General features: G+C 35.9%; 1 protein-coding gene across 5 annotated transcripts in view; it reads left to right on the top strand.

Annotated features, from left to right (window-relative positions):
• The window catches only part of slc39a14 (solute carrier family 39 member 14), a 31,743-nt gene extending 5,846 nt beyond the window's left edge, over positions 1 to 25,897 (top strand). For 2 of the 5 annotated variants that reach the window (XM_028032962.1, XM_028032964.1), the window contains exons 2-10: positions 3,662 to 3,818; positions 6,373 to 6,725; positions 8,789 to 8,966; positions 14,014 to 14,183; positions 16,951 to 17,073; positions 20,318 to 20,488; positions 21,165 to 21,399; positions 21,728 to 21,912; positions 22,901 to 25,897. In XM_028032962.1, the coding sequence (XP_027888763.1) occupies positions 6,408 to 6,725; positions 8,789 to 8,966; positions 14,014 to 14,183; positions 16,951 to 17,073; positions 20,318 to 20,488; positions 21,165 to 21,399; positions 21,728 to 21,912; positions 22,901 to 23,053 (1,533 nt within the window). In that variant the 5' untranslated portion in view covers positions 3,662 to 3,818; positions 6,373 to 6,407 and the 3' untranslated portion in view covers positions 23,054 to 25,897. Of the gene's footprint in view, positions 1 to 3,661; positions 3,819 to 6,372; positions 6,726 to 8,788; positions 8,967 to 12,851; positions 13,022 to 14,013; positions 14,184 to 16,950; positions 17,074 to 20,317; positions 20,489 to 21,164; positions 21,400 to 21,727; positions 21,913 to 22,900 lie in introns of all 5 variants that reach the window. The other 3 variants (XM_028032966.1, XM_028032965.1, XM_028032963.1) reach the window with 3 other exon arrangements.
• Positions 25,898 to 25,985: the final 88 nt, after the last annotated feature.

The raw sequence follows: 25,985 nt of genomic DNA, 5'->3' as shown, positions 1-25,985 counted from the left end.
CAACCAAAAACTGGATGGTAAAAGTCTTCAGTCTGATGTTTTGGTCTCAACTAAACCTTTTTGGAAGGACAATTTTGTTTAGAGAGCCTTCATAATTCATTTTATTTGTCATTTCTGTTGTTTTGCTTATTTATTTTGGATATTTAAAATGTTTGAAGTGTTTATTATGATTTAATTTATTGACCTTTGCGAACGTGTTCTTGTGTTATTGTGTCATTTCTATTATATCAGTTAAAATGATCTCAAAACAACAAGAGTTATTGCAATAACTCTTGGGACAATTTATCGCCTCATTGTTACAGGTCTATTTGGATATTTAAAATGTTTTCTAGTTACAGTATTGAATGTTCCTTAGAAATTATAGGGTTTTTTTTTTTAATCTTTGAGAGGTTATGTTAGTGTCACTATGTCATTATTATATTACTTGAAAATGGTATCAAAATTACATTATTATCATTTATTGCAATAATTTTCAGGATGTTTTATCATCCAGCAAAATGTGTTAACATGACAGGCTTAAAAAATCATTTTTATTTTCTGTTGCCAGTTTCCAATGAAAATCTTTCCCTTTCCAATCATGTTACTGTTGTTAAGAAACTGAGAACAAGAAGAACCGTCTCGCCGAAGTGAAAGAGGAAGTTATCAGAGTTCCTCTGGATTTTATTTCAGACTGAGCCACGTGTTTCTGTGTTTGTCGTTTCTATTAGATTTTATTTTTTCACTCTGAAGCTGTAGTAAATTTAAAAAATATTTCCCAACGAGTTCTTTGAAAAACAGGAAAGTGTCTAAATGAGTGCCAACGTTGGAGTCGGTTTGGTACATTTCATATTAACCAAAGTTAACTGGTTGCATTTCTTTGTCTTGATCTACTTTCTTAAACATGAAATATTAAGCCTTGTTAAAATGGATGACATCTGATTTATGCTCTACTAATTATCTTTGTTTTGCTTTATGGAGATGATGATGATGATGATGATGATGATGATAATGATGATGATGATGATGATGATGATTGATAGACTTGAACTCCAGGATGTCCCAGTCTGTTGTGTAACAGACATTAAAAAAAATGAATGTGGAAGAGGAAGGAGATATTGCTTCACTTCTGGCAGCTTATATTGGTTATAAAGGCACTTTGTGTTTATTCATATTAGAAACTCAAGACTGTTGTATGTTAAACACAGCAAAAACACAAAATATTACCAAGTATTTTTTAGCTAATTTTTAGTCCAAATATCTTAGTACATTTGAAATAAGACGAAACTAACTTATAAGTAACTTTTAAGATATAAGAGTTTGTTTTAAGTCAATAATTCCTGAAAAGGTACTAGTTTCATTCTCAGATTATTTCACTTATAACATTGGAAAAATGTCTTGTTATAAATGAAATAATCTGATAATGGAATAAGTATTTTTTTAATCAATATTGAGGAGTTTTCAGTAAGCTCATATCTTACTGAAAAGTTATGTGCTGGTCAGTTTGTCTCTTTCAAGTGAACTTAGATATTTGCACTAGAAATCAAAAATACTTGGTAAGATTTTGTGGTTTTGCAGTCAATGAGTTCAGGCTGCTTGTTAAATCCAGCATTTATTGGTAATGTGGATTATTTCTACGATATTAAATAGTTAAATATTAGCTAATATATAAATTAGCTGTTGGAGACAAAGTCACCCAAAAGATGATGTCATCATGATCGTCACTTTCTCTCGTTTCATTCACTTAGAGGCGATTAAAAACAGGATTTAGACTTTTTACTTTCAAGGTTTAGTTAGTTGTTGAGATTTTATCTTAAGCTTCAACACCCTTGGATCTCTTGCTTAGTGCCAGAAATATTTAGCCTATTACTCACTCAATGTCCTGTTTGCAGTTTTTAGTCTCTAGATAGATCAATTGTTACAGCATAATTCTCCACCCTTGTCCTTCCTGTTCTCCTGAACAACAACAAGAGCTGCCAGTAACGAACCCTCCAACTCTTTGCTCGATTATGAAACCGCAAATACTCGGAGATACAGAAATAGAAAGTAAAGGATAAAGAGGCTTATGACGTTCTTTTTTCTTCCTCTTTGAGTTTTTCTCTTTATTCCCTCTTATTACACTAAGCCTCCATTTGATCAACAGGAGCGTAAGGATTTTTGTAGACAGGGTGTAGTTTGATTCAGAGGGGTGGACTAATCGAAGACGACAGCCTTGTTGTTGCCTTTCAGCCCAGAGAAATGTGGAAAGAAGTTAAGAAAAGGAAACCTTGTTGATCAAACCCAGTGCAGGATTAATATGGATGAAAACGCTCACATTTAAATGTTCAATGGATTCATACGTTTAAATGTATGCATGTGTTTTAAACGCACAGAATTGGATCTGATTTGCATTTTTTTAATGCAACATTTTCATATTTAGTTCAAAATTCGCATGAATGTGTATTAGGGGCATTTTAGATAGAAACAAACGGGAAGAAAAATTTCTGCCAAAAAAATGCTTGGAAACTTCTGAGCTCCAAAAGTAGAAAACTCTGAAATTTTGAGTATAAAACGTCCAGAAAAACTTGGAAATGTCTGAGTGTAAAAGTCAAAAATGTTTGACTTTTCAAACTTTTCTAGAAAATTAATCTAAAACATTTTTTAGTTTTTTTTTCTAACTTTTTAAGCTCAGCAATTTCCAAGTTTTTTTTTTTCTCTCTCTCTTTTTTTTTTTTTTTTAGAAGTTTTTGATTTTTGGAGTTTGGACATTTCTGAATGTTTTCTATAAAATTACTGATATTAATCTTAAAAAAGTCGTTTTTTTTCTCAAAATTTTCCAATCTTTTCTTTTTTGCAAATCTCTAAGATTAATCTAAAAATGTTTTAGTTTTTTTCTAACAAATTCTTGACTTTTGGAGCTCAGCAATTAACATTTTTTTGAGAAAAAAGTTCTGAGATTTATCTAAAAAAAAAGTTTTATTCTCGAAAATGTTCAACTTTTGGAGCTCAGAAATTTCTCCAAAAGTTCTAGAAATTTTTTTCTAGAGAATTTCTCAGATTAATTTAAATATTTCTGAGTTTTTGGAAAAAAGTTACTCCTCTTTTTATTCCCTATCTACTCTGGCTTTAGTACTCTGTCGTAAAATTGTTACTTGTTGGTTTTCCTAAACTTGGTGATTACTTTCCAGAATGCACAAGGTGCTTCCTGTAATCTGCAGGTAACAAAGTACTTTCTTGAGCTTTCATGTTATACTAGAAAGTGCATTTTAAATTGCTATCCAGAAAGAGGGCAGACAGTTAATGTTGTGTTTTGTTTTTAGAAATATGCTAAAAAGAAGACGCTATTTTTGTTAAAGGAGGCTTATTTGATTGTTGCTTTCTTTGCCCTCTGTCACAGAAATGTGATAGTTTTGCAGTTTACTGTGTTTCTTCACTGCAGCTGAACTGCGTTTTTGTGGCTGTAATGTTTCTCTGTCTGGAGTACAACACCAGAAAACTAAGTGACCTTCCCTTTTAAAATTACTGGGTACAAATCAACTAGGAATGCTCGCTACAGTTTTGGAAAAGATCAGGAATGGCTTAATGCTTAACTTTGAACGTTATAGAGGAGAAACAAACTGAGTGGGTCGAATCAAACTTCATGTTTCTTACTCTGCTTTTTCTTTAATTCCTGTGTAACCTTAATGTTTATCTCTTTTATTTACAGTCCAGCTCTATCTTGAAGACGCATCCGCTCCCCTCAGGCAGTTTTTCCCGTTTTGGCTAGGAGGTAAACGGAGGGCATCGCTCTGCGTGGTCGCAGCCTCGGGCCAGACGGACTGAATCAAGCACTTTACTACCATCAGGGAGTCCAGAGGAAAAAGGTGAGCATTTCATCCCAGGCACGAACATGAATGTTTCTGTTTGTTTAGCCCAGCTTTACATTTACGTCTCTAGGCAACTCTAAAGTGAATCAGGGTTAGAAATGCTGGGCTTGTATTTAATCTCAACGTCAAACTTGGTGTTAGGAAGTGAATAAAACAAGATGGATGCACCCGTTTATGTTCTGTAAAGATATTTTGGGACCCATTTGCTTTCAGAGCCACCTTAGATTCAGCAGCGCGCCTAAAACTTCCATCAGGGTTCAACGTCCCTTCAAGGGTTTAAGGAGCGTAATTTGAGCTGCTGTTGCCTTTCTAGCTTTACTGAACCCTGATTATCATCAACTGCATGTCCTGACTTGGTTTGAACCTTCCTGTCTTCCAGTTAATCTAATTATATTCAACATAATTACATGGTGAAAAATATTTAAACTGAAAAGACATTGCTCTTTATCTCTGATCTTAAAAATCATGTAATATTTGATAAATTAAATTTTGAATGAAGAAAAAAATAATAATAAACGGATGGACCGATATAAAAATGTGTCATTGCTGATAACTGATATTACTTTGATTATATATAGGCCTGTCACAATGACAAATTTGAAGATAAATTATCCTAGAAATTATTGCGATGAAGGATAATATTGTCATTTTTAACTAATATAACGATAAAGGCAGAATAATGCAACTTGGCCTTCTCAAAGCTCAAGAAACTTTCATTTCTAAAGAACATTTAACACTGGAACTTGAAAACATTTCAAATATCCAAAATTTACAAAACAACTGGAACAATAAATGAAATGGATTGTGAAGTCTCAGCCAAACAAAATGCAATATATTAGTAATAATATATTGAAAACATATTAATGATCAGTCTCAGATGGGCAAAACTGTCAGTTAGGACCTTTGTAAAAAAAAATAAATAATGCAAACAAACTACTTATCACAATTAATCCAATTAAGCATTTATGTTGAAATGGAAATGATTGCGTTTATCTATATTTGAACAATGGGGTGAATTCACAGTGTTCTGCTGTGTCGTGACCAGGTTGTTACTTTTTGTGACTTCACAGTCTCTGCTGTTGGACTTTTTCCGTAGTTTGTTAGTTGTTGTTTGTTTTTTTTTCATCTTATTGGTTCAACCGACGGTATGGAAATGATTGTCAGTGTTCAATGAGTTTCCTGTAGTGGTCGGACAATCATCAGCTGAATGAATCAAACATTGAATGGAACCATTTAAGTTTCCATTTTGTTTATGTAATGCGTTATTGTGTAATTGCTGTGGACGCTTGAATTTCCATTGGTTCTGCAGCAGTGGTGCATGTCTGCAGTACACATGCTGTAATTCATGGAACAAGATAAATGGCAACAAGTCTACGTTTTTTGGTGTCTGGAAATTGAGCCATTTCAAAAACCTCCTGATTGTTGAGTCACGCTGCACTGTTACCTAGCAACCCCAACGGAGTTCTGTTTGTTACCTTGCAACCCAAGCTGAACTCCAGCTTGTTTGGTCAGCTGTTTTTACCACTTTATGTGCTGTACAATGGCTGCTGGAACAGACAATGCAGAGAATGCAGTAGAAACCACTTGCTGCATTTTTGTTAGTTGTGCAGGAGGCCCCACTTCTACTTTTCAAAGATGTGAAGAGTTGTTTAATGTGCTTCTATTTGCAGCCATTTTCACGTGTGAGTATAAAGGTTGAGTTGGGGGGGAGGTGGCCAGCAGCAGCTTATTTGGATTTAAAGAAGGGCTGTTCAAGCTTTTAGAAACATGAGCCAGAATCCCAACGTTGAAAATAATTAGCGGGCCATATTGTTTTTCTCACTTGAAACCCAAAATAATTAAAACATTTTTTTTTGTCTTCCTAGCACAAAAAAGACATTGAAGAATAACTCAAAACTACTCTTTTTTTGTTGTTGTTACTCTCTGTGTCCGCTATGCTATACGCAGACTTGTTTCCATGGCAACTGACAGCAACGCTGCTAATGTGTGATTGCTGTGGTAGATTAGCTACTGGTGCTGTTAGCTAATTGATTAGCTAATTTAAACACTTGCTCTACTGACGATCTATCAGAGTTGGCGTTTACTTTGCTGTTTTTAAAATTTTTTAACTGAACTGAAACACCAAATTCCACAGCAAAACTACATGCTACAATTGTCATAGTCAAGCTAGCATAACCAAACTACTTCCCTCTTCTTTGTTATTTTTTTCTTAATTAAAACTTTTTCCTGACCTTGTTATGTCGTTGCCGTAGTGTTGACAATTAGTTGCAAAGCGCTGCGTCAATTTTTCTTTTATGTATTACACATATAAGATTTAGCGCATTAATTTGATAACTTAACAGCTAAAATCAATGCTAGTCATCGTTAGCTAGAAACTCTTTGCCCTCCAGCAGGGAGATGGGGGCGGGATCTTGCACTCGTGACAACACACTACACTGTGCAACCTGTTTAAAGAGCATAATAGGTCACCTTATAACAGAATATATGTACATTTATGTCTTTCAGTTGGACTGACGTAGCTTTAAACGTGTGATTCATTGTTTGTTTCCGGCCTGCAGATAACGCCCGCCATCTTTTAAAGAAGTCATGCCCATCTGGTCTCCTCATGGCAGGGTCACTATGACGATCACCTCCCTCCGCTCCCAACCGCTGTTGCTGCTGGCGGTGGCCATGCTGCTCTGCCCGGTCGGCCAGGTGACGTGTCAGGAGAAAAGCGACACACAGTCACCTGCCCAGGTTCTGCAGGACCTCCTGGCCCGCTACGGAGACAACAGTACCATCACGGTGCCTCAGCTGCGCTCGCTCCTGGCGCTGCTGAGTCAGAGCCAAAGTGAAAGCTCAAACGACGGCCGAGATGAGGCAGAGAATACAACAGTTACGCCACCCAAAACAAACAGCTCCAAGGTACGAACTGTTCTTTATATCTGGTCAGCATATTTACTCAGTGAATTTTTACGATGTGTCAGGATAATGGGTCACAATGACTCAAAAGACACTTAAAAGGAAAATATTAGTAAGCTAAATATTTTTCAGCATCTTTGGCGAGTCAGCAGGTTTGTTAAATCTGTTGATACATTTCCAAGACAATATAAACAGTTAAATAGATTCAGGGATTCCCCCAGAAAACCTGCTAAGCCTTTTGAGTGAAAAAATGCTTAAAGTTGACAAGAAATTTGAAAATATTACAAAGTAATTATGTGTTTTTGAAAGACATTATTAACAATAAACACAAATTGTAAGGTCTTAAAAGAGGCATCAATAAAACAAAAATACAATTTAGATAAATATATATTTTTCACTTTAGTTGTTTCATCTGAATGAAAATATCTGATTTTTTTATCTTTTACATAGACAGATGCTGTTAAAATTTTTAACACATTAAAATCTGCGTAATTAATTAATCTAAATTAATGCATTAAAGTCCTTGTAAAAATTCCATAAATGTCCAATTTTTCTATTTATAAGCAACAAATAAATTAACTGCGTGATTAAATTAAAACAAACTCAGTCATTTTAATTTGTATGATTTATTGTTTTTCTCTTTTCTCTCCCTTTTCCTACCAAAACCTGGATGATAAAAGTATTTAGTCTGGTGCTTTGGTCTCAACTAAAACTTTTTTGAAGGACAATTTTGTTTATAGAGACTATATAATTCATTTTATTTGTTGTTTCTGTTGTTTTGTTATCGTTTATCACAATAACTTCTGGGACAATGTATCGTCCAGCAAAATGTGTCATCATGACAGGCCTAGTTAAAGTACCATATTAACTTCTAGTGGATGTAATGATGATATTTGGAGCCTGGAAAACCTTTTGCTTTTGGAAGATTCTGCATTGTTTTTCTTCCAACCTGAAGTTTAGTTTTTGCTTCATGTGGTTCTGATCTGATCTCTGCTTGCACCAATAAGACTAAAATTTCTCCTTCATTTTCACATCTCAGAGGCAGAGGAGTGACTTGTTGCCCAGCTTTATGTCGGAGCAGAATCAGGCATAGTTTTCATACTTCCCATACTTAGTGTCACGGATGCTGATCTGCTTTTGAATTGATTTAGGTTGAGTTCTTGGAAAAAGAGGAAAAGTTTTGTTCCCAGTTGGGTGTTACTGTAATGGAATGAGATAATAAAAATCAGCAGGTCTTTTGAACAGGTGGGCACCTCAAGGAACAAGACGTAAACCTGTAACCTTTGACCAAGCAACTCTTACTGCTCTCTTCCTGTGGTGACCCGTAATGCGGTCAGATATGAGCCATCTGCATAGAGTTAAAACATCTGCTAGAAACTATTCTTAAACTTGTTTAATAACCTTCCGTCCTTCTAGATTAAATAATATGGTAGGAAATGGGAACATTTAAACAGGTATGTAATGTTGCAGAGGATTCTGACACAAAATAAACTGATGCATGCAGATTTTACTCATGGGTCAAATCAGGAGTCTTCTGTTCGTTTCCTAAATTGCTCTCCGAAAGCTGCAGTGATTTTGTAACTGTTCCAGGAAAAAGGCTGTGTTCTCAAAAAGATGAAGCAGACACTGGAAAACATTTAAATATCCAAAATAAATAAACAAAATGACATCAACAACAAATAAGATTAATTATGAAGTCTCTGTAAACAAAGTTGTGCTTGAAAACGGGCCAGTTGAGGGCAAAGCACCGAACTTAAGACTTTTGTCATCCAGTTTTTGTCAGAAAAAGAAACACAAGAAAAACAATCATGCACATGGAAATTATCACGCTTGTTTCAGTTAATTTATTGGATTATTGCAACAGGCTGAGCACAGATAGATGTACGATTAGTGGTTGGTACATTAAAAAGAAACAAAAACCTGTATTTACTTTGAAACCTGATTCCCCATTGAATATATCTAAACAACTGTTAAAAGTCGTATTTGATGAAAAGATGTTAATAAATTAGCAGTAGGCAGGTGGTTTTTTTGTTCTGATCGATTGGTTCCAATGTTTGCTTTCCCAGTGCTTGCCTGCAGACACGCTGGCCATTTACAGCATCAGTGAGCAGTCACGGCTGGACGGGCCGGGTCTCCAGGAGCTGTGCCCCACCATGCTGCAGCAGCTGGACGCTGGCACCTGCAAGACGAAAAAGGGGGAGGAGCTAAACACTGACCCCGCCCCCAGGCCTTCAGATGCAGAAGGTGAGAATAATACTGCAGTGTCTTACTGGGAAACATCATAAAAGTTAGCATGCTAATCCCTCAAGTCGTCACAAGCTGAGACGCTACTTTTTTTATTGCGTTTAGTGATTTAGCATTAGCTTCAACTAATTTGCTTAATGTTAATGAGGTTAGTGGTTTTGCGTAATCTTCTGCTGATTCTGTCATAGTTTTAGCATCTTAGCAGTATCTTTTGCTAATGTTTTTAATGGTTTGGCGTTGGTTTGTGCTAAGTTGTTCAGTGTGGTTAGTGGTTTAGCGTAGCTTTAGCTAATTCTTTTATGTGTTTAGCAGAAGCTTATGCTAATTAATGCTTAGTGGTTTAGCAGTAGCGTTTGCTATTTTATTAATTCTTTAATATATTTAGGAGTTTAGTGGTAGCTTCTGCTAATGATCTTATGTGTTTAGTGGTTTTGTGTTAGTTTTTGCTGATGATTTTATGTACTTAGCCATTTAGTGTTAGAATCTGCTAATGTTTTTTATGTATTTAGCAGTTTAGCCTTAGTTTCAGCTAACTCCTTTATGGGTTTAGTGGTTTAGCGTGAGCATAGCTATTTTCTTCTTTTCTGTTATATTTTTTACATATTTATGCATAAGTGACTCTTATGACTGCATATACATTTTGTTGTGTTATCTCTAACTTTTTTCTTTCATTGTTATTTTTAGACATTTAAGCACATTTAAAGTGAAATTATTCATCCGCCAAATGTTCTACTTTCTAGTTTTAGAGTGTATTGATCAATAACCTTTCAGCTTCATCAATAATGCTTCACCTGCTTATCCATAGTATGGTATGGATCTAATCCAGATGAAATGGTCTCCATAGGAAAGCTCATCTTTCATCAGCAGCTGAGTCACTGTAACTCAATCCGTAGTGCTGCGTGAACACAGCCTGCAGGCCGTCCTTGAAGGACCTGGAAGTAATTTTTCTTGTAGATACTGAAAATAGAGAGGCCTCTGTCGGTTGTTGTTGATCACACAGACTTTGTTTTACTTTTTCAACTGCAAAAGATATTGCAGAGGACATCTGTAAGAGTGAAATTACTTAGATGGTTGTAAAACTGGATCTATTTACAGGTGCTTGAGATCCTTGAAAGTAGGTGTTTTCAAGGTTTGGAAAGTGCTTGATTTTATATAAAATCCTTGGAAGTGCTTGATATTCAAACCGCAAAGTTTTTTTCTAAATAAAGTGCAATCTATTGTTTGATTAAGAGTCTGAATTTGGAAAGATAATAACATTTATTTTCTCACTCTCTGAAGTTAAATCAAACCATACTTCTGTTGTTTTAGGTCCGTTAGAATTACCAAAATTAAATGAAAGAAACCTTAGCGAGAATATCTCTAGAGATTTTTTTGTATCTTTTTCAGACGAATCAGATGAGAAACAGTTGAGACACATTCCAAGACATACAATTTTGTTATATTTTAGTTTAACTTGTCCCTACTGTAGGATACTATCACAAAATATTAGTAATGACTGTAATAAATTATGTCATATTTGTAGTTCATTTGTATTGTTTTTATCTGCAAAGTTTGAAAACTTACCTTTGAAGTGCTTGAATTTTGCTGTGGGAAAATGTCCTGTATTTATCATTCGACAGGTGAGAGAATGAGTTTGGCCTCTCTCTCTGTACAGACAGTTTTGTTTTTCCTCCTCAGCCGCTCTCACCTCGCCTCACCCCCTTAGGAGAAGCTTATTTTGGCTCCTCAGCAGTTTCCCCTTTCAGATCCTGCAGAGCTTTCCCAGCAGCACCGAGGCAGGTGTAATGGTTAGATACATGCTTCAGCTATCTCTGCTTTAACATGTGAACATTTTAATTTATTTACAGAACTCCATGTGGAAATATTTTTTTAAAATATCATTAGTTATTTTCCTATTTAGTGTCTTTGCTCATGTTTTTCTGCTTTACCGTCATGATTACCTCACCAACTGTCTTGTATTTGAGTGCTTGTTGGTTGAGTTTCAACTCTTTTGAATTACTGATATTATATTTGTTACAGGACATTAAAAATAAAATACATAAATTTAGTTTCCTAATGCTAATTTCTTTATAAAGAAATAAAGCTATGCAAACAAACTTAGCTAAAAAACAGAAAAAAGGAATTTTTTGGAGCATGGACATTATTCTGATTTTAAGTTTCTTTTTTTCTAAACATTTTAGGGTAAAATAAAAAATAATAATGACATGTTAAATCTTGTAATTCAGAGATAATGTTCAGTTTTCTTCAAATCTAGACAAAATGATTTTTTTTCTGGGAATTTTTTATTTTTACTTTTTGGCAAATGTACTGCCAAAACGTATTTTAAGCCTCTTCCTCTATGCTAAATATGGATATAAATTTGAATAATTTACAATTCAAACTAGCTAGACAACAGGACAAAAGCTGTGGCTGTGTAAGTATATTAAAAGTTAAAGTTTTAAAGCGATTGTGTACTTTGTCATCTACATAAAAAAAATTATTATTTTTACAAGAAAATATTTATTTAATGAATTCAGTAACCTACTTAATAAATTATTTAAGTAGCAGCAAAACTCAAACTCCATTTTTAGCAGCTAGTGTTTAGTGCTGGAACGGTTGCTAGGCAACAGGGCACAGGTGGAAAGAGCAGGAAAATGTCTCAACGTTATCAACTGCATTACTAACACTAACAAATGGGCTCTTTGCACATAAGGCGCTGACGTCACATCCGCATGAGCGAAATGCGGCTTTCTTGTTTCCGCTTTGAGTTACCATGACAACTAGAAAAGACAAAGTCGTATTTCAGAGCAAATAAAGCAATACTACGAACATTGTACGTATTGTACGTATAACGAACAGTCCTGTGTTATTTCCATGGAATCACTTCTGTATTCAGCCTGAAAGCGCGAGTCTGTGGGAACCAGAGAGCAGACCAGAGCCAGACAGCCGAGCAACTGATCCGCCCGAACACACTGCTGTAAACACCGTCCTGCTTCACCAGAAGCATGCAAAAGTAACAAAACGAAATAACACGAAGACCTTAAGGAACACGGCCATATTTTTCTAAAAGCAACAGCTTTGAACCTGAACAGTCAGCTGAACCAGAACTCTGACACCAGAGCTGCTCTACCAAAAGCCCGAACCGTAATCTCCCCCATTACTTGGTCTCTGTTTGACACTAATGACAATAAACACACGTAATATACTTGAAAATAAATACAAAATATGGTAAAAACATTGTCCGTTAGAATGGATTAAAATGTTTAGATACTTAAGTAGTACATTTTTATAATGAAAATGTCCAAGAATGCTAGTATTGCCTACTAGCATAAGCTAAAGTTAATGTTAGCCACAAAGTTTAAAGAAAGTAAAACTCACCTTCATATCCATGAATGTATAACGAGGCGAACATCTTAAAACCTTTCTCCAGCTTACTTGTTGGAGCTTCAGATCGACATAGATCATTAATTGTTACCTTGGGAAAGCCCTGCAAGCACCTAAAATGCCATTTTCAATAGACCGAGCCGCTTTTCCCCGAACGCGGAAGCTGACGTGCAAAGAGCCCATTCACATTTTATTTGAGAAACTTTACAGATGCAACAGCTTTGATAAAAAAAGCTGATTTTTCTTAATATTTTTGTTATACAAGTTTAATTATTTTTTTGCAGTTTATATTTACTGTTTTCTGTTTGTGACAACTCTTGATTGTTTTTTTTAACCTTTTAGAAATCGTATTATTGGTATTTTATCATGTTTATTTATTTTTCTTCTACATCCTTTATGTTTAACAGCTAATATTCGAAACCATTTTTAAAGTGGACTTTCTAAAACACATTTCTGAAAACTAGACGTAATTTCAGTTGGTTCTTCCCGGTGTGTTAATGTTCCTCTTTATTCCACATGCAGTGTGGGGTTTTTCTTTTTTGAGTGTGACCGTGATCAATGCCTGCTCTCTCACCGGAGTTGCCATCGTACCTCTGATGAAGACGAATTGCATGAAATATGCGCTGAACTTTTTCATCGCTCTGGCCATTGGCACGCTCTTCTCCACAGCCGTCTTCCAGCTCATACCTGAGGTTTGCTAGCTGGCTGTATTCGTACACCTTTTACACCTTTCTACACATCCAAACCTTTTCAGAGCACAAACAAAAGCAATAAAAGCTGAAAAATATGTCGGAGTCTTATTTCATTTCATTCTTTGAAGAGACAGTTGTTTCCCCTTTGATCAGGTTTCTAATTGGTGGTTTTCCTCTTCCTGCTTTTGTTTGTTGATGGTGGTTTTTCTTAACCTTACCTGGCATTTGACATGCTTTTTGTATCTATGTGTAGATGTTACATAAACATTCAAAATAAAATACATACACTTAAAATTGATCTGGTCTTCATCAGATTTAGTCTGGTGTTTCATTAATCCAGTAAAGACCAAATAAATTGTATTTTGCCCCAATATAAACAGAAAAATTTAGTGTTTTCTAGGGAGGCACCAATCTCCCTAGAGATATCCTATATTAATATTCCTGTTATGACCGATAACTGATATTAAATGCAATATATACATTTCTGAAACCTTTAAATTCTGTGACAAAAGGACTCTCTTTTCACAAACGGCAACAAGAAGGAAATAAACATTGGTTGTTGTTATTGTTATTATGTTAAAAGATGACAAACATCGACCGATGCTGATGTTCAGGCCGACAAATCGTGCATCCCTAGTAAAAAACACACATAGATACATGAAGGATTTCCAGTGCCGCTGCCTTAGTGTTCTTTGTTAGAAGTGACGCTGCTCAGGTTTTCCCTGTATCCACACAGTGACATCTGAACAGCCTGGAACAATGACTGTATATGCATAATAATGACTTCCTCTGTGAAGGAAATGGATGGGTTTCAAACTTCCTCACAGGAAGGTAAATAGTCACCCTCAGGGCAGATTCCCACTGGATAACGGGCTCCTTGTTTAATTCTTTCTCCTACAGGAATGTTTGGTGATCCTTACCTTGATAATCAGATAAGATAATCACCGCACTAACCGGCTGTCTTTGTCTTTCCTTTCTGCTCCGTTGATCAGTTTGGGGTTATGGGCTCCTGTGTGTGACACTGATCTCTCTGTGTTCGCTGATCGGGGCCAGCGTGGTGCCCTTCATGAAGAAAACCTTTTACAAGCGGCTGCTGCTCTACTTCATAGCCCTGGCCATTGGCACGCTGTACTCCAACGCCCTGTTTCAGCTCATCCCCGAGGTAGAGTTGCATACCTCAGGGCTGTTTTTCATTTCTCCACAAAGATTCTCGGTGTTGATTTTACATCATTTAATCCACCTGGAAATTTATTGGGGGGTTTTCTGCTTCAATTACTGTTTTATATTGTTTTCTACTTGAGTTTCTACTATAAGAACATATATTTTTAATTTTTTTAGATTAATTAATCACTAAAACAAAACCACCAGTATGAGGGTTAAATCACATTAGACACAAAAATGCTTAGGTAGATTACTTTACAACAATGAATTTATAGGAATACAGTTTCATTTATAGAATGCAGTAGGGCTGAAACGATTAATCGAATTAATCATAATTAATTGATTATTGAAATGATCATCAACTAATTTAGCAATCGATTTATCTTTAACTGGAGTATACAAACTCAAAAAAGATCATTTACTGAAAGAATAAGGCACTTTGGGCAGTAATTAAGCCAAAACTTTACAAAATATACATACATTTTGAATTTAGAATTTAAAAAAATATTTGTCTGTAAAACTCCTCACGCAGCATAGTTTTAGCTTCACCTGGTTCAAATTCAGCAAAATAATAAAATAAAATCTCCTATTAAGCACCTTTTACTATGCAGTTATTAATTGGTTAACCTAAAAAATAATCAAAAGCTCAGCCGTACACTGTATTGATGCTAAGTTTTAGTTGCAGATGCATCCTTTGCTACAAATGATCCCGAGTTTATAAAAGGAATGTTCTTATCGCATTTTAAGCAATAAAATATTTATTTTCCCATCTAAAAAGGAATGTAAGTATTAATTTGCATATTTTGGTATATTTTAAATATTGTATAAAAAGATTAAGCTGTTAAATAATAAATCTGCAGAATTTTCCTTTTTTTAGATTGTCAGAATAATTACTAAAATACTCATTAGTATTCACCCACGTCGATTTAAAGACTAGTTGCCAGTTATTGCAAATAGGGATGCAAACAATTATTCGACTATGAATAAATCTCTATTGTTTATTAGATTAAAATTAGTTCCAATCGATTAATTTACAATGTACGTTTGAACTTGGTGTAGTGTTGTTGTTTGGTCGCCGTCCAGCAGAGGGCGCCGCTGACACAAGATGGCGGAACGAGAAAAAAAAGAGGTCCGATAAGAATCCCGTGTGGGATTAAAAATGAATTTATTGCGGTTCTGTTTTGAAATAAACACTCAACAACCTGCTTAAATATCACTTTATCAGCGCTCATTCAGTCGAGGGGCTGCATGGTCGTCAGGAAGCATTTCGTCGTTCATTTTTACTTAAATGCTAATTTAGCGTTAGCTTCACCAAGGTAATAATTGAGCCCTATGGCGTCCTGTGAGTTCAGGGAGTGGTCAGGTAGTAGATTGGTTCACCGTGGCTGAGAGCAGATTGTATTCAGACGGCTAAGCTAAACTAGTGCAGATAAAAGTGTCTCAGAAGATCTCTGAAGGTGTTCTGATCCACGCCATCTTCAATCTGCCTTTAGCGCGTTCACACATGTATTTAACCGAGCCTGGGTGTGATCGGATCAAGCGTCTGAACCGCGCCGTTCAAACATGTGTCGGTTATGATGCAATAAACCGAGTAGTAAATGTTACTTTTACCGTTTTATTTGGCGATGAAACTGGAGGCTAGCGGCCAGTTTAAAGCCTGTTGTAGTTATTTACTGTCTTACATTAAACAAAAGCTAAGTGAAGATGTCAGAGGAAGCCTAATACTCTGAATTCATCCTCTTTTGTGTGAAGCTTTAAAGCCTCTTTATTGGGCTGGCATGAGGCTCTTAATCTGCCTTAAATCCAGCTCAGAGCGTAAAACTAAGACACCTTACATTCCTAAAACATAGTTTGTTTCTTTAAGCCAAAAATCAATTGTTGGGCCAGAAATTACTCACAGCTCTGGCAGATTTAGATTTAAATTTGTTTCCTTCAACCAAAATGCTTGCTTCTAGTGGGAAATGAGAGCAAAAAAGAAAAAATAAATAAATAAAATTGCTTTAATTCATATTTTATTCTAAAAATAAAAAAATCGATCTGTATTAGCATTACAGTAATAAAATCCTTCCTTTTATTAAAAATCAGATTTTAGTACGTTTGCTCTCGTGTTTTCATTATTTACCTCTGCTGATGAGCTCAAAGTCTCTATCCCTAAACTTCAGTTCCTCCCGCAGATTATCAATCAGATTAAAGTTTGCAGACACTGCAATAATGTGAAAATCACCTCCAGTTATATTTTTAAAAAACATGTTAGTAAAATTAAAAGCTTAATTTAAACCTATATCTGCCTGTGAATAATTACGGGTTTAACTGTAATTTCTATTACAGCTTACGGTATTAGAGTACGTTCAGTGGGCGGGATTAAGACTCAAATACTGTCAAACATTTTCTCAACTATACAGACGACCAACATAATAAGCAGTTGTGCAACTCCTTGAATTCATGTACCTTGAATTATCCGAAAAAGCACACCTTTAAGCTCAAAGGGCGCCAGATAAATGACTCTCTGAGCTTTGAATCCGTCTTGAAGTGACGGATTCTTATTGGACTTCTGCCCAATAAAACTACTTGTAAAGAGATTAAAAATTAATTTTATGATATTAAATAAACTAGTTTTCACCGAAACACAACCTCGACACACTAAAGTTTACCAGAAACACAATAACTGAATAAACCTAAAGAAAACACACAGCAGTTTTGACTCCTGTTTACAGAATACGCTCCTGAAAATCTCCTCAAACTAACAGATTATTCTCTGTGTCCGTTAGGCCTTCGGTTTCGACCCGTTGGTGGACTTCTACGTATCCAAATCGGCCGTGGTTTTCGGAGGCTTCTACCTCTTCTTCTTCACAGAAAAAGTTCTCAAGGTTCTCCTTAAGCAAAAGCAAGGGGTGAGTTAATATTAATACTGCTTTTGTTCTGTTCAACTACTGGATACTGCAACCTAAGATGGTTCAAATGTGACAAAACTGGTCCTGAAGTGAACATGCTCTTCATAAAAAAATGCCTTTTTCTTTGTTTTTGCTGTTTGAGATTAAGTCTGACTAAATCTTTCTGTTCTACTAAAATTAGGAGGAGATAAATTGTTTCTATTTGCTAAATCCCATACACAAGTAGGATGTTGACAAAAATCTAGATCGGGCATCAGTGACAATGTAAGAGTGCCACCTACTGCACCACTTTGCAAACTCTACTTACATGAACCTTCAACTAAGCTCACAGTTTTACTTGAATATTCACTCATTCTTCCCAACAGAACCGGTAAAAACTGAGCCAGGTTTGTAGCCTGCCATGTCCCCAAATATTCTCCAAGAGTCTTTGAGATTTGACACTTTGACATTTGTCAACTTTAAGCTACATTTAACTACTTTGACTTCTAACTTCTGTCAATTTTACTTAATTACATAGATTTTAGTCAATGAATTGTTTTTGTTTGTTTGTTTGTTTTTTACGTACAATAGTCCCGAGCTGAAACCTTTATATTTGCATGCTTCTGGTACAACAATGCAAACAACAGTGTATAACAAAGCTGCTTCTCTCGGGTCACTGGATGTTAATTTTTGCTTCGAAAAACGATCTGATGAGACGCTGGAAAAGACTATTACTATGTTCAAGTTGTGCCAAAAGGAGTTAGCCTGTTAGGGAAGCTATTCAAGCCTAAAATAGCTTCTCAATGCACTAGCTAATGCTAATGTCAGCGTCTGCAGTCCACATTTCTAAAGAAGCTCCATGAATGATCAGGAACTGAAACACTGGAAAGCTGAACTTTGCACCAATCTGATGGTTAAATAAAAACAATAAATATCTTTACATTATTATACATTACATTATCTTGCAATTATCTTGATTAAACATTTTTAAACAATGCTTCAGTGTCTCTACATAATCCAACTTCAAAGTTTTTGTTGCTTTGTCACACAAAATCGCAATGAAATACACTGAAGATTTTTATTATAACAAGACAAATAGTTAATAAAGATCATGAATCAGTTTGTAAGGCTCTGTAGTTTTATATATTTTCATAGCTGAGGTATATCTATCTATCTACCAGACTAAACTTTTGCCCCAACTGGCATTTCTTGCCGACATGCCACAGAGTTAATACCTTGAACTTGTTCTGCTGATCAGCAGCAGGTTTGACTTGCAGGATGGGATGTTTGCTCTCTAATAACTGAAGTGATGAAAAAGTATGTTCAGAATCTCTACAGGCTGTTTGCATTGCCTTTGTTTAAACGGGGCGTTGCTCCGTTTTTCCACGTCAGTCAAAGTCCAAGATGGTGAATCATTGTTTGTAAAAATCCTCCTCATAATGTAGAACAATAAAACAAATAAAATGTAACTCAATTTCTTCTTCCTGTTTCCGATAAACAAGCTTTTCTTGTAAATATTTAGGAGTGCCCTTGACAATGGTGGCTTGTTTCATGATTCTTCTCCACATTATAATATTTTTTTAACCCAAACCAAAATAATTTATTACAGGTTTGTGGCCTTGTTGTAATCTGACAATTTTAAAAAAATAAATTCAGTTTTATTTCATTCACAAAATGTAGTGAGAATAAAAGAAAGGAGTTAATTGTGAAACAGCTGCACCATCTAGTGGTTGCTTAAAGTTACATCCATCCATTCATCCATTTTCTAACACCCTTGTCCCTAATGGGGTCTGGAGGTGATGGTGTCGATCTCCAGCTACGTTCCGGGCGAGAGGCGGGGTCACCCTGGACAGGTCGCCAGTCTGTCGCAGGGCAACACAGAGACACACAGGACACACAACCATGCACACACACACTCACACCTCGGGAGAATTTAGAGAGACCAATTAACCTGACAGTCATGTTTTAGGACTGTGGGAGGAAGCCGGAGTACCCGGGGAGAACCCACACATGCACAGGGAGAACATGCAAACTCCATGCAGAAAGACCCTTGGCCGGGAATTGAACCCAAGACCTACTTGCTGCAAGGCAACAGTTCTACCAGCTGCACCACTGTGCAACCCCTCCAGTTACATTATTAGCTAAATAATCTGCTACTGGAACTAGTATTTTAATTTTTCAGCAATATTAAGGAATTATTTACTTAAAACAAGCTCTTACATCTTGCTGAAAAATTACTTGAAGGTTATTTTTGTCTTATTTAAAGTTTACTAAGATTTTTGCACTAGAAACTAAGATTTTGTGTTTTTGTTGTGCAGAAAAACCATCGACGTTAAGATAGTGATTGTTTTTTTAAACAAGGCAAAACTGCGCAATTTTCAGATCTATAATAACTTAGAAATACATTTTCGATGGAAACCAGACTTCTTTACTGTATTAAAATATTTTGCTATGTTAGTTGTGCCGATTTTTTTCACCGTTTTTAAATAAAAATAATTAAAAAGCAATCTTTTGTGTCCCTCAATTACTAAGTTGACAGTTTTGGCTTATTAAGTAAAAGGTTCAGGCACTCTTAACCTAGAGGGATTATGTAAAGTTGGGTAGTAACTAGTTACATTTACTTGAGTAACATTTTGGAAAAAATGTACTTTTACGAGTATTTTTGTGCTGTACTGTTTACTCTTACTTGAGCATATAAGCGTTTTGTATAAATTGATAGATAATTATTTGTTAGTATTTTTGTTTTAAGTCTCTGAAATAATGCCGATCTGGTGGCGTGGCCTCCCTTTTTATCCACAGTTTTCTCTCAAAACTGTCATTTTTTTATTATTTTTATTTTTAAGCAGTTATGAGGCAAAAAGTGGCAAAGTTACTCAACTGGTTGTTGCTAGGTAACCAAAGAGCGAGAGAATGAGTTGATTCCACCAACTCATTCAATCGGAGTTAAGAGAATATTCTGTATTTTGAACATTGAATATTCTATCAGATGTATTATTTATTGGTATAGGTAATGTGTCTATCGCAATATAATATATATTTTTATTTCTTAGATGGGTACTTTTTACTCCTACTTGAGTACAAACATGTTGAAGTGGTGCGACTCTTAGTTGAGTACAACTTGTAAGTGAAGATTTCTCCCTCTGTTTGCTCTGGGATCTTTATCATAAACATGGAGGGCTTATTAAATGTTGTTGTTCATCAGTTTTTGCTGTTTTTGACATTGTTAATCGTTGACCGTGTTTTGTTTTTGCCTCCTCGACCCCAGAACCACGGCCACAGTCACTACAGCGCCGAAGATCGCTACTCGGCCCCGGACAGGGACGCCGAGGAGGGCGAGAAGCTGCAGCAGAACGGAGAGGCCGGCAGCCTGGCGCAGGGGAAAGTGGACGAGGTCGGGGAGGGAGAGCTCATGCTCAGCCCCGGACAAGCGCCACAGGTGGGGGATCAGACATAAAACAAGACGGATTATTTTACTTTACTACAAACTGTTTGAATCCTCCTGCAAAGGTAACACTGCACAGATTTATTCTAGCTTTGCTATGCTGCAAATAACTAGCGATGAATCTGACCTCATTGTGGAGCAATTTATTTTAATCCAGCCTCATTAGAGGGTTTCACAGACGGCCTTTTTTAGGCCACTCTGCAACAGTCTCAGTCCAATCTTTAAACAAGTCGCTTTCTTTGGTCTGTCTGGTCAGAAACTTCTCGATCTCTTGCTTGAGGAGCAAAGCAACTCGATGAATTTGACTAGCAGCCAATCAGAAAAGAAGTTAAATTATTTTAATTTATATTTTCTAGAAAAAAACTGAGTAACAGAAAACAAAAGTTATGATGAAAAATGTAAGATTAAAAAATACTTCTCTATTTTTACTTCATCTTTCTGAGGCTCCCACTTTGAGAAACACTAAATTGATTTCAGACAGGTTTTAATGTTTTGGAGTTGCTACAGTGGAGGCCATTTTCTCTTTATTATTATTACCGAATCAGTAACTCTGACCTCACCTGATTCCTTCAGAGCTTTAGGAATTGCTTTTGTCGCATGCTGGATGAGTCGTTAAACCGTCCTGGAGTCATTTCGGTTTGGTTACCCGGCTCTGCTCCCGCCTCTCCAGGAGTCTGAGAGTCCGGAGAGCGCGGCGCGTTCGGGCAGCCGAGGCGGCGGCTGCTATTGGCTGAAGGGAACAACCTACTCTGACATCGGCACGCTGGCCTGGATGATCACACTGAGCGACGGCCTGCACAACTTCATCGACGGCTTGGCTATCGGCGCCTCCTTCACCGCCTCGGTCTTCCAGGGCATCAGCACCTCCGTGGCCATTCTTTGTGAGGAGTTCCCACACGAACTCGGTGAGTCTGGAAAACTAAAAGTTGCTTCCTAGCTGTGAAGCTTTGCCATCTGTTGTCGGCGTTTTCATAAAAAATGTGAGCAAATCTATGTCAATATTCTGCTAGTGTTGAAAAATCACAATTTTGCAATTTCCAATAAACAAGAAAGGAAATTTAAAATCATAAGTTTGTTCACACAACTTTAGATGCGGCTAAAATAACACCTCAAACTAATGCAAAAAACCTTTTACCAAAAACACAAGCTTTTTCGAAATTGCTGTGTTTCCTTTAAGTAAATTAATTTTTATGATTTCAATTCAGCTGATGATGGTTGTTCCTTTCTCTGCAGGAGACTTTGTGATCCTCCTGAATGCCGGCATGAGCATCCAGCAGGCGCTGTTCTTTAACTTCCTGTCGGCCTGCTGCTGCTACCTGGGCATGGGCTTTGGGATCCTGGCCGGCAACAGTTTCTCTCCGAACTGGATCTTCGCTCTGGCTGGAGGAATGTTCCTCTACATCGCTCTGGCAGACATGGTGAGCTAACATGGAAATCCACATCGAGAGTCGCTACATTCTGCTTTTAGAAGTCGTTTAGGAGAAAAGTAAAACATTCAGCTGTTACCCCTGCTGCCTTTGGGACCATTAGCCCATTTATGACCCACATACCACTTTGCATTATGGGAAAATGTGCATGTGGTGCGATTTGTAAAGCTACATAGTCAAAAACTAACAGCAATAAGCAAATAAATTTGGGTTCACATTTCAAAGTCATTTTGACCATGTTCATTCATTTATACGTCACAGTTTCAAACTAAATATGTCATTAGAAAACTTAGAGTGCAAGCTAAATATTTAATTAATTAGCAGTTTGCAGTTAATGTGCAGTTTGACAGCAAGCCAACTAAATATTTAGTTTAATAACTATTGAGTTATCAACCTAAATATTTAGCTTCAAACTAAATATTCAGTTATCAAGCTAAACTAATAATTAGCAAACTAAATATTTGATTAGCAAGCTAAATATTTAGCCTCACATTAAACATTTAGCTTGCTAACTAGGTCAGTAGTTAGCAAGCTAAATGTTTAGCTTAGCTTCTCACTAAGTATTTATTTAGCAAGCTAAACTAAATACATGATTAGCAAGCTAAATGTTTAGCTTCAGATTAAATAGCAAGCGTAACGAAATTTTTAGTTAATTTACTAAATATTTGGTTCACAAGCTTAATATTTAGCTTCAAACTAAATATTTAGTTATCTTATTTCATCCTTCAACCTGTAAAAAAAAGCCGTATTTGTTAATTGAAAAGTTTGACGTTGGAGTTGATTTTTCTGAGGCATTGTTAGAAAACTGTTTGAATAAACATTTTTCCATCAGATGTCAATCAATCAATCAATCAACTTACTGCTTTTTGTTGACTTCAAATATAAGCAAATATGATTTATTTCTTTAATTTTTATGAATGGTATTTGTATTTTTGATTTACATTAAAGAATTAGATTGATTTTTTTTTTTCTGTCTCAGTTTCCAGAGATGAACGAGGTGAGTCGTGAGGAAGAGGACGCAGGTGGCAGCAGGTTCATCATCACCTTCGGCATCCAGAATGCGGGACTCCTGACGGGCTTCGCCATCATGCTCCTCCTCACCACGTATTCAGGACAGATCCAGCTGGGCTAGCGCCGGACTCTGGTAGAAACGGGGCACAGTTCTGCTGCTGGGATCCGATTGTGCGGCGGGAACGCACAGTCCTGTATTTAGAAGAACTGGCTGCTTTTGTGCAGCTCTGACATGCAGTAAAGTTCATGACCTTCTAACTTTTTTTCTCTCTTATGACAGTTTTAAAACATCAACCCAGTTCTCCTTTAACCACATTTTCCTTTTGAAAGTCTCTTTGTTTTCCTCTTGCTCGTTTGTCCTTTATTTTATTTTATTTTTTTATCCTCAAATATTCTGTGGATTTCCAATTTTTACGAGTTCATGACCTTATCTGTGTTTACCTTCCTCAACTTATTGATTAGTGATAAGTGATACCCAATCCTCGCTGAAGTTACCCATCAAATGTATTCCATTAATGTTTATGTTATGAATCACCAGGTCTTTAAAAAAACTACTAGATAACTTGAAACTTCTCCAAAAATTAAATTATTTTCTGCTAAATACTTGAGCCTGAAAAAGAAGCAACAGATAAAACTTTTTCTAATCAATTAAATGTTAAATCAAAGCAATTAAAAAAAAACAGTCACCAAATTATCTCAAATTTGAGCCTCTTGGTTGAACAAAACAAAACGTTTCTTTGTGGAGGAAAAATCAAGTTTCAGAGAAATGGCACTAAAGTTGCCAGCTGAAAAGTTGCCGTCCAGGAGGGTAGAAAAGAGCCTCTGTCTTTAGAAATTAATTGCGCACATGACAGAAACACAGCTGAGTACCTGAGTTCAGATGGTGTGATTGAAACTAACTGATACCATCCCAACAAATTATCTACTTTTATTCAAAATGAACTCATCGCTATCGCTCCATTTCCAGCTTTTAGATCCCAAAAATCTGAAAATTCTCTCAGAAAAGTGTTTCGTTTTTTTTTTTTAACTAAGAGGACTTTCATTTTTGAAGGCAAAAACTGCTGTGAAGTGTCACATACTGACTATAACTGATTTTAATTATAGACATGAGTGAAGTTGGTTCTCTGTCTTCTTCAAATCTAACAAAATTGGTGTCAAACGTTTGTGCCACAAAAATTCCCGTTTGTGCCGCAATCATTTAAAATATGATAATAAATGTTTGCAGAGGTCATGGAAGGTCTTCAAATCAAACTACATTTGTGCTGCAAATGTTGTTTGTGCTGCTGTGGCTTTGAGGATATCAGTGAAAGTTTAAAGGTCAACCAGCCCCCCCCACATTACTCAAATCTGACTATATTGGTGTTAACACAAAATTTTCATTTGTGCCGTTATTATTTTAAAGATACTAATAGAAAAGTTTCTAAGATCACATTTACAAAATCAGACAAATTTGGTGTCAACTTAGCTACATTTGTGCTGCAATTTTTTTGTTTGTGGTGCAATTTTTGTTTATATATTCATGAAAGCTAAAAAGTCTAAAGGTCAACCAGCCTGCCCACACATTAGCCAAGTCTGACAAAACTGGTGTCAAATATTTGTTCAGCCATTTTTTTGTTTGTGCCGCTCTCATTTTGAAGATGTTAATAAAAAACATTTCCAGAGGTCACGTTTAGATAAGCAAACAGATTTGGTGTCAATCAACTCGGCTATGTTTGTGCAGCAAAAATTTTATTTGTGCTGCTTTTCATTTGAAGATATTGATGATGACTTCTGGAAACTTTTTTATTAATATCTTTAAAATGATAGCGGCACAAACACAAATTTTTACTGCACAAACGTTTGACACCAATTTTGTTAGCTATGGGTAACGTGGGAGGGTTAGTTGACCTTTTAACTTTAATTAATATCTTGAAACCAAAAGCAGTGCAAACATTTGACAACAATTTTGTTAGATTTGAAGAATGTAGGAGGGACAACTTCACTCAGGTCATAGTATGGGGCATTGTAGCCCTTTTTAGTTCTCATAAAATACGTTTCAAACAGTATGTGATCATTATTAACTCCAGAGATGTGCAATATTGGCAGCATTATTGATTTTAATGCTGCATTTATTTGTTCTATGACAACAGACGCATATGGTTATTAAAAACCTTTAAAGAACAAGTTAAAATAAGTGTTAAGTGAAACGTTTGGCTAATTGGTTTTTATGCCGGTTAATGTAACTAAGTTTATTATTAAAGATGACTTTAGTTGCAAATTGCACCATGGGAATATGTTTTGTTTAGTGTTTTTGTAGAAAACGACTCCCAGTTTGGTGCATCGCTGGCCCTTTAAATATTCCGATATCCTAGAAATAGATTTAAAAATCCAGCAAAACCAAAATGATCTGAGATTAAATCCTTCGCATCGTTCCTTAGATCCATTCTATATATTTTTATATATAAATATATATAGTATTTGAAAGAACTGTAGAATATTAACTTAAATCAATTCCTGGACGGTGAAGGTGAGATAGTTGAATAGATAGTGCAGAATCATTGCTGACTGAGGAAGTGTGGGAGTATTTAATATTTTTTGTAAGCCATAAAATATTTATTTTATGCTTTACACTTCAAGCCATGGCAGCAGTGACGTTTCCTGGTTTTGTTTAGTTTGTCTTTGCGTTATTGTTTGGAATAAAACTGGAGACCTGAGTTGGTGAATCATGAAAACTTGCTGTATTACATGTTTGAGCTGTATGTTAAATCTATACTGAAAACGAGTGTAAGAACGCTAAACCAGTTCAGGAATCTGCAATCATTTAAAGAAAATCTGTCCTGAAGTTTAACGATTCCAACACTCCTTCATATATGAAGATAATTTGCATAGTAATGTAGTAATGCAAAATAATTTGTATGCAATGTAGTTTATTGTTAGCCTTCTCTGTCATGACAAACTTTTTATAAAACATTTTCTATGAAAGTCATGTCTGTCTTTGTCCTCATTGAGTCCTGGTTCAAATCTGATGTTTTCTTCCATAAGTGAAAAAGGGAAATTCTTATTTGAAATTGGTT

This window comes from Xiphophorus couchianus, chromosome 12 (genome assembly GCF_001444195.1).
Source record: "Xiphophorus couchianus chromosome 12, X_couchianus-1.0, whole genome shotgun sequence".
Classification (NCBI taxonomy): domain Eukaryota; kingdom Metazoa; phylum Chordata; class Actinopteri; order Cyprinodontiformes; family Poeciliidae; genus Xiphophorus; species Xiphophorus couchianus.
Note: the sequence above shows the minus strand (reverse complement) of the source record. Positions and strands in the feature narration are given on the sequence as shown.